This window comes from Epinephelus moara, chromosome 21 (assembly GCF_006386435.1).
Source record: "Epinephelus moara isolate mb chromosome 21, YSFRI_EMoa_1.0, whole genome shotgun sequence".
NCBI classification, from domain to species: Eukaryota; Metazoa; Chordata; class Actinopteri; order Perciformes; family Serranidae; genus Epinephelus; species Epinephelus moara.
Genome location: NC_065526.1, coordinates 16,020,727 through 16,033,686, shown reverse-complemented (window position 1 = coordinate 16,033,686; position 12,960 = coordinate 16,020,727). Strand labels below are relative to the sequence as shown.

The 12,960-nt window shown below is 40.7% G+C and overlaps 1 protein-coding gene across 1 annotated transcript; it reads left to right on the top strand.

Moving 5' to 3' along the window:
• Positions 1 to 4: 4 nt before the first annotated feature.
• On the top strand, positions 5 to 10,673 carry gk5 (glycerol kinase 5). Its single transcript, XM_050032778.1, has 17 exons — positions 5 to 116; positions 540 to 858; positions 1,009 to 1,102; positions 2,062 to 2,137; positions 2,309 to 2,402; positions 3,143 to 3,274; positions 3,470 to 3,545; positions 3,787 to 3,848; positions 3,942 to 4,015; positions 5,593 to 5,653; positions 6,012 to 6,138; positions 6,221 to 6,325; positions 7,241 to 7,335; positions 7,774 to 7,877; positions 8,096 to 8,155; positions 8,488 to 8,621; positions 9,339 to 10,673. The coding sequence occupies exons 2-17, from the start codon at positions 733 to 735 to the stop codon at positions 9,506 to 9,508; spliced, it is 1,590 nt and encodes a 529-aa protein (XP_049888735.1). The 5' UTR covers positions 5 to 116; positions 540 to 732; the 3' UTR covers positions 9,509 to 10,673.
• Positions 10,674 to 12,960: the final 2,287 nt, after the last annotated feature.

The following is a 12,960-nucleotide window of genomic DNA, read 5'->3' as shown; positions in this document are numbered from 1 at the left end:
TGTACTACGGAGGCCGGCGGGGGTATCAGTTTATGCGATTCAGCGACAACAACTTACTTTCGGATTCTCCCCGCCGACACTGGTGTATGGACTTGACTGCTATGAGCACAACTTCGGTAAATATGGGGTCGCAGCGGTTGATTTTAAGAGAGAAGAAGCATTATTGGGAGTTTTTTGAAGCAAATAACGGCTCAAATTTCATTTTGTGACAGCTAGTTAGCTAAGTAGCCAATTAGCTTAACGTTAACTACACGGTTGAGTTGGTCAACTCCCATTTACAGTTATGTGTTTCAGCTCTCCACCAGAGCCGACTTTAATCTCTGTAAATCTGACTTGAAGAATAACTGAGCATCGTCACGTTGTTTTTCCATATAGCGCTGTGTTAACTCTTAGCTTCAGTTTTACGTGCATAATTTACTAACCCTAGTTTATACACATTAAGTCGCGTTGTTGAAGTGAACCTGAGATCATGTCATTACCAACGGCTGGTACATTTAAATACTGGTGACATTAAAGCAGCTGACACTTTACTCAAACAGGTAGAACTGGAACTGGGTTTTGAAGAACTGGCTGTGCAAAGGTTGAGTTGCAGAAACAACACGACGTTTCACCTGGTGCAGATAAGGCATTATCAGGTCAGGTCATCCATACAGGGTGTAAACAGCACCAATATGAGCTGACCATGGAGGATGTGGGACTGATTTGAGGAGTAGTAGGATAAACGTTTCTACAATGGGGAGTCAGAGGAACGGATTCAAGAAGGAGACCTTCATTTTGTCGGTGGATGTGGGAACTACGTCAATCAGATGTCACGTCTATGATAAGGAGGCAACAATCAGAGGATCATGCACTACCAAGGTACCCATGTTCCTCTCGCTGTCCTTTTGGTTTAAACATTTCTCAAGCGCATCACCCACTTGCATCAGTCTATGTGTGACACAAACACAAACTTACTCAATTATTTTGAGGCTGATTTTGTGCTTGTTCTTTTGGTTAAACTTTCTCCAGATTGCTCCCCTGTATCCAGAGGTTGGATACGTGGAGATGGACCCAGATGCACTGTGGAAAGGGTTTATTACTGTGGTCAAGGGAGCTGTGCAAGGTACAGTCGCGTAATTTCCTGTTGCAACATCTATCTACAGCCATTCCACGGAATTTGACTGGATGTGAGTCATTATTCATGAGAATAGGCACATCCTTTGACAAATGCCTATTTGAGAAAATACTGTTAGTACTTTAATTCATGTTTAAATGCCCATTTTGTTTTTTTCAAAGAGAACAAATACAACTTAAGGCTGACAAACATATTCTGAGATGCGACTAATTTATTTACACCTGGCTACTGCTCAGTGAAATCCAAATAGCAGCACTGCAATCACCCTTAATAGGCACACCATACTTGTCAGAAAGGTGTTGATATAAGTCATTGTTTATTTTCGAGGCTTCATCCTGTTTTGTGGTTTTAATGGATTACTTTATGGTGACATATGAAAGGCTGTTTTGTCCACACTACATTAGAAACCCTTTTGTTTCCTGGTATAGAAAAAAATATCTTTGCATGTCATTTTTAATAGTTGACAAGGCTCAAGTTGTTATATCACCATTCTGTTCAACTCTGTCTTGGTTTTGTTAAGAAAATTATTAACTTGGGAAAGTTGTGTCTGTCCTCAAAAAGCATACAGTAAAGTGCTATGTTGGGGCTGCAACTAACTATTGTTTTTGTTGTTGATTCATATGTTGATTATTTTCATAATTAATTGATTAGTTTGGTCTATAAAATGTCAGAAAATGGTGAAGAATGACACGCAAGATGGTGTCCTCTAATGTCTTCTTTTGTCCACAACCCAAAGATATTCAGTTTACTGTCATAGAGAAGTAAAGACAGCAGAAAATATTCACATTTAAGATTTACAATCATCAAATTAGTTCATGATTGATTAGTTGACAACTAATCGATTAATTGTTGCAGCCCTACCCTACGTGAGTCTCCGTTTCAAAAATCTCCTCCTGTTCCTCACCACAACCATGTTAATGTGTGTGCCTGTGCTGCTCATGATGTAGATGCAGAGGTACAAATGCATCAGATAGAAGCCCTGGGCATTTCCACCCAACGAGGCACCTTCACAACATGGGACAGGTAAAATTAATGAATTATATTAATCAAGTTACCTCCAAAGAAGCCCACATAACTTGTAGGCAAACTTGAGAACTGCTGTAGCACACCTGTTTAACCTGCTTTCGTATAGTCTTTTTCTCCATCCTGTTTCCATCTCAGGTTCATTTTACGTCCTCTCTTTTATTTTGACAGGAGAACTGGGGTTCCTTTCCATAACTTCATCAGCTGGCAGGATCAGAGGTCCGCAGACCTGGTGAAGTCCTGGAACAGATCCTGCACAATGAAGGTGAGTCTTTGACTGCATCTCTGCCTGTCATGTAGTTTTAGTGAGTATGTTTGGAAGTTAAAGGAATACTTCACAGACAAAATGATCACTTGTATATGAATTACTCACCCTGTGTTATGTTAAATTTGTGAATGCCACCATGGGAAAAGTCTTGATGAATTGAAGTGATAGGCGGCCACATTTAACAACAGCAAAACTGTATCTGTTTACAAACTCTCACACAACTCATTCACTATAATCCATGTCTCGTTTATTCAGTTGTATGCTCAGTACTTCCCAGACAGTCAGCCCTTTCAGACCGGGAACTAAACTAAAAGTGAAACTTATCCATGCTCTCTTCAAAGCCAGATTCCATTTCAAAAACAGGGATTTTACCTCGCTATCACAGAAACTGCTGGTCTACCGCTGCCTCGATCAGTAGATTGTGTTATTGTCTGACTTTGGTGAATCTGAAATAAATTAGACTTGGCTTATACTGCATGAGTTGTGTGAGAGTTTGTAAAACCATATTTTCATACAGTTTAGGTGGTGTTAAACACTGACCCTTTTCACTTTGTGTGTGTGTGAGAAAAGTTTTAAAGTAATTGATATTCAAAAGACCAGTTTGTGGGTGACGTATTCCTTTAAGAGACAAGATGAAGGACTAGAACTTCTTACTTGAGTGCAGTCTTGGTAAAAATTTAGTTCAACAACGAGCAACTCTATCATGTCCCTTCATACTGTTTTTACAACAACCGTAGACAATCCATGGTGCGATGAAGGCGGTCTACTTCGTGACCAGAGAGAAGCGGTCACTTGCAGCAAGTCTTATCGTCTTCTCCACTCAACATGTCACCTTCCGCCTCATCTGGGTCCTAACACACTGCAAGCAGGTGTGTGTTTGTGTGTGTGTGTGGGTGTGTGTGTGGCTGACATTTAAACCATTTCAACTCAAACCTAGATCAGGCCTCCCAGATGGAAAAACCAAAGCATACCACTGTACCCAGATGGCAGAGTCTGTATCAGATTATCACCACATCCTTTCACCTTTACTTCTCTTTTCAGCCTTATCATCTTCATTCTTTCAGGTTTGTCAAGCAGTAGCTGAGGGTAACTGCTGCTTCGGAACAATAGACACCTGGCTCTTGTTCAAACTCACAAAAGGTGTGTGTGGTATTTGTTATGTGAAGCTCAGGAATGTATCATTTGTCCAGTCGATTGCATTTTACACTGCCAGACCGCCTAACAGGATTAAAAATCCTGCACAAAATGTTCTTTGTGTTTCCAATCCTGCTGCATCACTGATTGGCTGAAATGTTTTAGCTAACCCCAGTGGGAGAGGAGGAGTTTTTTGTGGTTTTACATTTTCTGATTGTTTTTATTTATGTCACCGAACCTGTTTTAGGGAAGGTCCATGCCACAGACTACTCTAATGCCAGTGCAACAGGAATTTTCGACTCCTATCAGGTATGGTGTGTGTAGTGTTCATTTACTTTTTATTTCTGTTTTTGGTGTTTGTTTTGTTTTTTCATATCAATGTCATGTGACCTTTTTTCACAGATGTGCTGGAGTGGGTTTCTCTGCTCTCTAGTTTCGCTGCCTCTCTCTATTTTCCCTAAAGTAGAAGATACAGGGTGAGTAACCATTTCCTTCAAATTCCATGTGGCACGTGAGTCATGTCTTAGCCAGTAAAAGTCTTTAAAAGGAATATTTCACCCCCAAATGATCATTTGTATATCAGTTGCTCACCCCACGTGACTTTGAATTCTGGAAAAAACTTTTGATGAGTTGAAGTCATAGGGAGTCATGTTTAACCACAGCAAAATAAATCAAATATCCTTTACATACATTTACAAATCTCACACAACTTGTTCACGTTGACAGCACTTTACAGACAACAACAATGGCACAACATGGCAATGAAAATAATTTCCTGTCACTGTTATATGGTGGCTGATCTCGTCCTCTGCCTGGAGGGAAAGGAGCTCCTGGGCATCATTGTTGTTGTTGTGAACATTTTCAGCCGCTATTCTTCTTCTTTGAGTTAGCTGCTAACTTCTAACAGCTACTTTTTAAATCTCCTGCGGTGGGTCGCACAAATAACACGTCATTAAAATGTCACACCCGTGCCTCCCATAATCCCGTCCTGCCAGCTGTCCCTTTCATACAGACATTGTTTCGGCACTATTACTACCTCTGATGCTGGCGTAAAGGCGAGACAACTCTGTCCCCCCATTCTGTGATTGTACCTTTTATACAGAATGGCACGGTGGAATAAAGACTTGAAATGCCCGCTTTGAACAGGAGTGTAAAAGGTTCCTAAAGTCTCATTTATCCAGTAATATCCTCAGTACTCCCCAAACATATGCATTTGTACTGAAACCTTACTATTTAAAACAAATCTGTGTGCAAGACTGTTCATGTAGAAGTATTTTAAATATTGTTTGGGAAGTACTGACCGTACAAGTGGATAAATCAGACTTGGATTATACTGCACCAAACAGCTGTGTTGATATAGTTTTGCTGTTGTTAACTGTGGTTGCCTAAGACTTAAGTTCATGGATAATGTTTGCATTTTTTGGATGCTTTGTTCACTGTGGAGGCATGTAAGAAAAAAACAAAATTTTCCTCACAAAGTCAACATAAGACAGGGTGAGTAATTGATATACAAATGATCTTTTGGAGGAGTATTCCTTTGATATAAAAGCATACATTTATTGCATTTGCCATAAGTGTACTTTACATAGTATTCCACAATTGTTGATTTGTTACCCAGATGTCAGATGTAATGTAACACTTAAAGTCAGTGTGTCTTAATCTGGGAGTCACCCATGTGATTGTGAGATTCATCTAAGCTGCTGCAAGACGATTACTTGAGTCAGAAATGAGGAAAAAAAGTGAATTTTGCGTCACATAACTATCTTTTTTTTTTTTTGTCATCCTTTTTTTTTTTCTTCGACTTCTCCAAATACTGTAAACTTGTACTTCCTCAAACCTCTAAACCTGAATACATTTCAGGTCAAAAGTGCTTTGTATTAAGGGGACAATTCTGTCTTAGTATACCTTCAACATAGTGTCAAAATTAATACATATGCCGAAGATTTCCACTCATGAGTGACATGATATTTGTAATCATTGCAATTATGTGATGTTGTGAATGAAGTGTGTGAGATGATGCATTGTCTCTGGTTTCTTCCTCACGATGCATCAGCCATGACTTTGGTTCCACAGACCCGTCCATCTTTGGAGTGTCCATTCCCATCATGTCAGTGGTAAGTAGTCAACAACACACTCTGTTATCTGTGTGATTATGATTTAAAAACATGCCGGCGTGTCCAAGTCACTGTGACTCACACTGTGCTGTAAAAGGCAAAGAAAGCCAAGTTATGTAGTTAATCATCATCAGGGAATGTGTGGCAGGACGAGAACATAACACAAAGTAGAATTCCTGGTGGAAAGATGCCTTGTTTGAATAGTGACACATTGAAGTTTTTTACTCACACAGGGTCTTCCTCTTAGTCAAACTTGGATTATTAGACACAGTAGGTGTTTCCAGTGCTGCTCAGATGAGACTAAACCTGTTCTACCATTTTGTTTTCACAACACATGCCCTCTGTCCCTCTGCCGTAGATGGCGGACCAGCAGGCAGCCATGTTTGGAGAGTGCTGCTTTGACGTTGGTGATGTCAAGATCACTATGGGAACAGGCACCTTTATGGACATCAACACCGGGAGCCAACCACATACATCCGTAGCAGGTGAGGCGAGATGCACAAGAATTTTAAGATTATTCTATCCAGATGTGTCCATACAGCCACATTACAAGTTTCCTCTCTGCAGGTCTGTATCCTCTGGTGGGCTGGAAGATCGGCTCAGAGGTGGTGTATCTGGCGGAGGGCAACGCAGCAGACACAGGCACTGCCATCAAATGGGCACAGGAGCTGGGTGAGCAATAAGTAGTGTACAGTCACTCCGATGATAACATCTTTTTTTATCTTATTCACAAGAATGTTGGCAGGTAGGTGAAAGGTTTTATGAGGTTGTATTGCATCAAAAACAAAATGCAGGAATCAAGTTATCCGTGTTTAAAGTAGAACTCATCTTTATACTCTTCAAAGCCAGACTCCATTGACAAAAACGGTCATTTTAACTTGCTGAACGTGGGAGCTGCTGGTCTACCACTGCCTTGAACAGTTAATTTGTTCGTCTTATTGTGTCCTGGACCTCATTGTTTTCCAAGTTAGCGGACATTTTCAGCTCCTGTTCTTCTATTTTTGAGTTAGCTGCTAACTGCTATCAGCTACTTTTTTAATGTCCTGCTTTGCTTCACAAAAATAACACGTCATTTAATTGTCACACCTGTGCCTCCCATGATCCCGTCCTGCCAGCTGTCCATTTCATACAGACATAGTTTCGACACAGTTACTACCTCCGATAATGGCTTAAAGACGAGACAACTCTGTTACCCCGTTCTGTGATTGTGCCTTTTATACAGAACAGCGTGGTGGCATAACAACGTGAAGTTCCCACCTTGAACAAGACTGTAAAAGTTTCCTTCTTTAAATATTATTGTTTGGGAAGTATTGAGCATACGACTGGGAGTGAGACTTGGATTATACTGCACAAGCTGTGTGAGTTAGTACGTAGACGTTTTCATATGGGTCGCCCATGACTTCCGTTCACCAAGAATATTCTCCATGATGCAATGTAACATGGGGTGAGTAAGTAGTATACAAAAGGTTATTTAGGGGATGAAATATTCCGTGAAAGTTGTCTGTGTGTAAGAAATAATCCTCTTTACTCTGAGCAGCGACTGACAGATTCAGAGGGAGTGTGTTAAACCTGCGTGTGTCGTTGCAGAGCTCTTCTCTGACGTCCAGGAGACCAGCGCCATGGCTTATAGTGTCAGCGACTCAGACGGAGTGTGTTTCGTTCCTTCCTTCAGCGGCCTGCAGGTAGATGTGTACAATGTGCATGTCAGTGTATCTGTGTAAAAAAAAAAAAAATGTATTTACTTTTTTATACAGACGTGCACACAACCATATTCACTGTAGCACATGTAGTTTGAAATGAATGCGGGCATGGATTTACCTTTTTACTTTCTCTGTGTAACATGGTTCTGTGTCTCTTTTTTTTTTCTCTGCCCCCCATTGTGATCTGGCCTTTGTAAGTGTGTCCTGAATGTTTAAGTTTATAAGCATGTGATTACAAATCTAATGATTGCACAAATAGGAGCTATATACAGTAACCACGTAAAACAGTATAGCTGCACTCTTGCTGACCAGAGGCTGTTGAGTTTCACTTGAGGACTATTTTATAGATTTTTTTTTTTAACCAGGTCTGTTTTTCACTGAGATATTTGACACGTTTATATATTTATTTATCATCCAAAGGCTCCTCTGAATGATCCCAAAGCCTGTGCCTCACTCATGGGCCTCAAACCTTCAACCAATAAAAGTCATCTGGTGCGTGCCATTCTGGAGTCTATTGCCTTTAGGTGAGCTGTTCTGTTCAACCTTCCTTACCATCATTCTCATTCATTCTACTGACTACTTACGTGCTCATATTGTAATGTGATAAATAACATTCATTTTCATTAGCCACATAAACAGCTTTGTAGGACTATTGTCTTTTTCAGAATAAGGGCAAAAACCAGAATATTTTGTGTGTGTAAACGTAGTCAGTGATATTGTCTCTTGTACTTATTCTTTTTAGGAACAAGCAGCTCTACGAGACGATGCTGAGAGAAACTGACATTCCCATCACCAAGATCAGGTGCGGTTTTCCTAATCCACTAAAGTGTATCTCATTGTAGTAATGTAAACTCGCTGCACACATGAAAAAGAGTCATGTAAGCATTTAGCTCACGTCGTCGTCTCCCAACTCTTTGATATCCCAGCTTACAGTGCAGTATCTGATTTGTAGGATTTTTGGATTTCAGCCAGCAAACTGGGCGTAACAGAGTGGACTCCTGTGTACCCTGCCTCCACTAATGCAGTTCAGCTTTTATTGGCAATGCATTACAGCTCTATATTTCTCTGATACTGTTACAGTAAAGTGAGTTTCTATGTAATTGAGTGTGCTATCTTTCTTTCTTTCCGTCTCAGGGTGGATGGCGGTGTTTCCGCCAACGACTTCGTCATGCAGCTGACTGCAGACCTGTTTGGCAGGAAGGTAGCCAGACCCCAACACTTGGAAATGTCGTGTTTAGGGGCTGCTTTTGTCGCAGGGCTTGGAACGGGTACGCAGACACACGCTCGCACATGACGTGACATGCTTTTCAAATGCTCAACATTTTTGCAGTTCTTCTTGGCCAGTCGTTTGAAGCTGTGTGTCTTGGAGATGTCGCTCAGCACAAAGAAGAGAAGCAGCTCTGTCAAGCAGTTAGACACAGACCAGACGCTTAAATGTTACTCTTTACTTTCAATATGATTCCTTGTTTTCCTCTAAAAATATCACAAATCCTTGTCCTGACAATGGGTTGCATTTGAAAAGTCATGATCAAAAGTCCTATTTTTATTCCTGGTACTGGCAGGAGAAGCAAACTGAAATGCTGCTCTTTGTTATGTAACCTGTTTCCCATTTAATTATTCACATTATGTAATTAGATTATTATACATTAGTCAGCGTTTAATTAAATCAAACACAGACGATGAATTTGTCCGTGTTGTTTTATAACAGGACAGAAGCAGGTGGTGCTGATGACTGAATAATAATGTGAATCATGTGTTTGAGAACCATTAGTTCTTATTGGATCAGCAGCCAGTAGTGTTGGGTGATGTGAAAAAAAAAATTCTGCAGCACTTTCAGCCATTGATTAGCGATGGGGGCATAGGCTCATTTGTATCACTCAGAGTGCCACATTCTGAATTTATAGGACTTCTTGTGTCACACAGGCATCTTTTTTTAAGGCTTGGCATTTATGTTGCTTACCTTCTGTCCTCCACTGTCACTGCAGGCTTCTGGAGGACCAAGGAAGAGCTGAAGAAGCTGCAGAACACAGACGAGGCATTCTTGCCCAAAGGAGTACCCCAGGGCGGTGCTTTCAGCCCAAGTCGGGATTACATCCCCGTCGTTCAGAGCTGGGAGAAAGCTCTCCGACGCTCCATGAATTGGTACAAGCCTTGACACTGGATGCACACACCAGGAGATCCAGGGTTTGACCAAACGGGAAGATAGAGACATGGGTTTTGAGTCCTATATGACAGCAGATGATCCTTATGAAACAAAATAACGGTTTTAAGATGACAACCATCAGCTGTGTCTCTGAACTATTTTAAGGGGAAATTTTTAAGTGACAAAAAGAAATTATACGTACATGATTTGGCATCTTTCAACCTTTTGTGTCTAAGTTTCTAATGGGAACAACAATGTTGTCCAGTACTGAACGACAGGGCTCCAGCTGATTGCCACATAATCACTTGGGGCACGTTTGCACGGTCAGTGTACGTCCGCTAAAGTGTTTGTTTTTGCCACTGACAGGCTCAGATTGTTATTATATAGTTGTGTTTCCACCAAACACTTTGGGAACATACATACCGAACCGATACGTACCCCATACGGACATATACTTAACCTTTTTTTTTTTCACCAAAGACAGTACTCTGCTGCTCCGTCCAGCTCTCGCTGTATTTCCTGTTCAGGAGTGATGGAGAGGAACATCTGCACCTCGCTGATCGTCCGTGTAACGGGGTTTCACAATTGGGAAATTGAAAAATAGTGGCCGTGTTCATTGAGTCGAGAGAGGGGTTATGAAAAAACAGAACTAAATGGAACAGATTTATTGGTACCACCCACAACTTTTGACACTGGAAATGCAAATGTAACCTTTCTAATGTGTAACCAACTGAACTACACCGGACTGCTTGATGGAAATGAGACAGTCAGACAACAATATATAAAGTTTCCCTACAGAGATAGACCTTTTTGTTAAAGAATAAAGTCCTTTTTGTTTAAATAGAAACAGCCCTGAAATCGCCATCACCTCACCCACCAGACTCCATTTAAATAAACAGTCATTTTAACGTGCACAGAGCCAGCATTGTTTCACATCTAACTGGATGATTCAAGGGTTTATTTTAACAAAACCAGAGTGGATGGTTGTTTGAACAGTTTAAATACAAACTAAGACTGTTTTGTGAGTTATATTTTGTGTCTGTCAACTCTGAATGAAGTGTGTTTTACGATGATAAAATTACCATTTATTTAAATGGAGTCTGGTGGGTTTGGTGATATTGATTGCGCGACTGTTTATGTTTAAACAAAAAGGACTTTATTCTTTAACAAAAAGGTCTGTCTCTGTAGGGAAACTTTATATATTGTTGTCTGACTGTCTCATTTCCATCAAGCAGTCCGGTGTAGTTCAGTTGGTTACACATTAGAAAGGTTACATTTGCATTTCCAGTGTCAAAAGTTGTGGGTGGTACCAATAAATCTGTTCCATTTAGTTCTGTTTTTTCATAACCCCTCTCTCGACTCAATGAACACGGTTAAATAGATTTATGGTTATTCTTTAACCATAAATCTATTTCTGTACTAATGCTTTCCATAATGGTGTTAGACACTTATAATAAAAATCCGAGCCTGTCAGTGGCAAAAACAAGAACTTAAGTGAATGTAAATTGAGGAACATGCCCCGAGTGGTTACATTGCAGCCTGTTTTGCCACTGCTAACTGAAGCCCTCCCGCTTAATAGTGGACCAGTTTAAAAAATGTTGTCTCCATTAGTAACTCAGACACAAAAACATGGGTAAACAGGATCCACCTTTAAAAATATATATATAAAATTAAAGGAAATAACACAGCTTTCTTCTACTGAAAAGAAACACAGCTGAAGGTCATACTCTGACATCATGGTACAGCACTGATAACTGGTTGCAGCAGGGTTGTGGGAATGGTCCAGTACAGGTCTGATCCAGGCCAGAGCGCCGTCAGCCTCCTTCACAACCTCGAGTTGTGGTCAACATGCACAAGTTACTGCACCTTTTACTTGATTTCTTCACACCATCGATACCTTATCCTGTATGCTTTCCACATCTCAAGCCACTGGTGCCTCTTCATGTCACAGTCTTTCATCCAGCTGGGATAATATTGGTACTGTTTCCCACATGGGGGCGCTAATGACTGGCTTTACAGCTCTTTAATTTATGAACGCCATAGCAACCACATGTCACATGATAATAAGGATTGAAATCAGTGATACCAGATTCACACATGATCCTCTGTGAGGAAGAAGAACAGCACTTGGCCCTTCTGTTTGTGACACCTCAAGATTTGTAGAGCTCTAAATAGGAAGCAGAATTTCAAGATGTTGTAAAATTGTGCCAGACTCTGAACAAACGCAGTTTAGTATTTGCCTTTTTGACTAACTGTTTCTTTTCGATTTGACAGTATTTTCTTGTTTTCTTTTCAAGGAAAAGTTATTCCTCTGGAGAAAATCTCCAGTCACACATGTTGCCATTTGGAAATCTGGAGCAGCTTTAATTTTATAATGATAAATTCTGGCTGCACGCTTTACAAAGGACTTAAACTCAAAAGTACAATAATTAAATGTGATTGAATGTGATGATGAAATTGTTTAAATGAATGACCGGAACAAAAACTAATTATATGTGCTTTTCTCTGTGCGAGAGAATCCTACTGGATTTTAGTATTTTAGCACCTTGTCAGAAATGATTCTCGCCTTTTTGATGCATCTCACAACTCCGCTGGAAATGATTGTGGCTCTGTTTACACCTGGTATTGATATGCGTCTTGGGTGATCGGATCGCAAGCAGACTTCACTAACGCACAGGTGTGAATGCACACAATGAGATCAGATCCCTCAGACCACATTCAGACTCAGACAACTTTATTCATTCGGAGGTGGTCTGGTCCGCATATGGCCACGTTCTTTCAGCAGGGTGAGCGCTAATGTGTTCTGGGCCACATGAAGGACCGCCTTCTCAGCTGATGTCCTTGAGTATCAACTCCTCGCCAGTACACGCAGCGCTGAAGGACCGTCTGCTCTCCTGGCAAACGGTCAGTTCAACGTCTGCCCAGTTAGAAGCAGCTTTAAACAGTACTTACAAACACTAAAATGGCTCTACTCTTTATGAGCTGGGTAACGCTGTGTGATGCTAACAGTTAGCCCTGGCACTGTGTGATTATGGGCATACCCTCCCACTTAGACACAATGACACATTTAGCTTTTGCAAACAAAATGATGTACGCGTTAACTTGCGTATAGAGCAGAAGACTGAGATCTAATTACAAGTGGTCAGTAGAGAGGCATGGGGAGAAGCATCCTAATGCCAGGTTAACAGAAAGACTTTGAGCTGACCACTTGTCACTTGTCTTGGGGAGCATCCAAGACGCATGTTAATACCAGCTGTAAACAAGCTCCGTGAGGGGGATTTTTATATGTATATGTAGGGATTGGAACATTTAGCTTTGCTGCAATAGCCTTCATTAATCTCAAATTTTGCTGTCAGACAGGTCGATCAGGGATCAGGGTTGATTTAAATATTAGCTGGACTGACCTAAAATGAATTAGGATACATAAAGATATGTATTTGAGTGTTATTTCTTATCCATGTTTT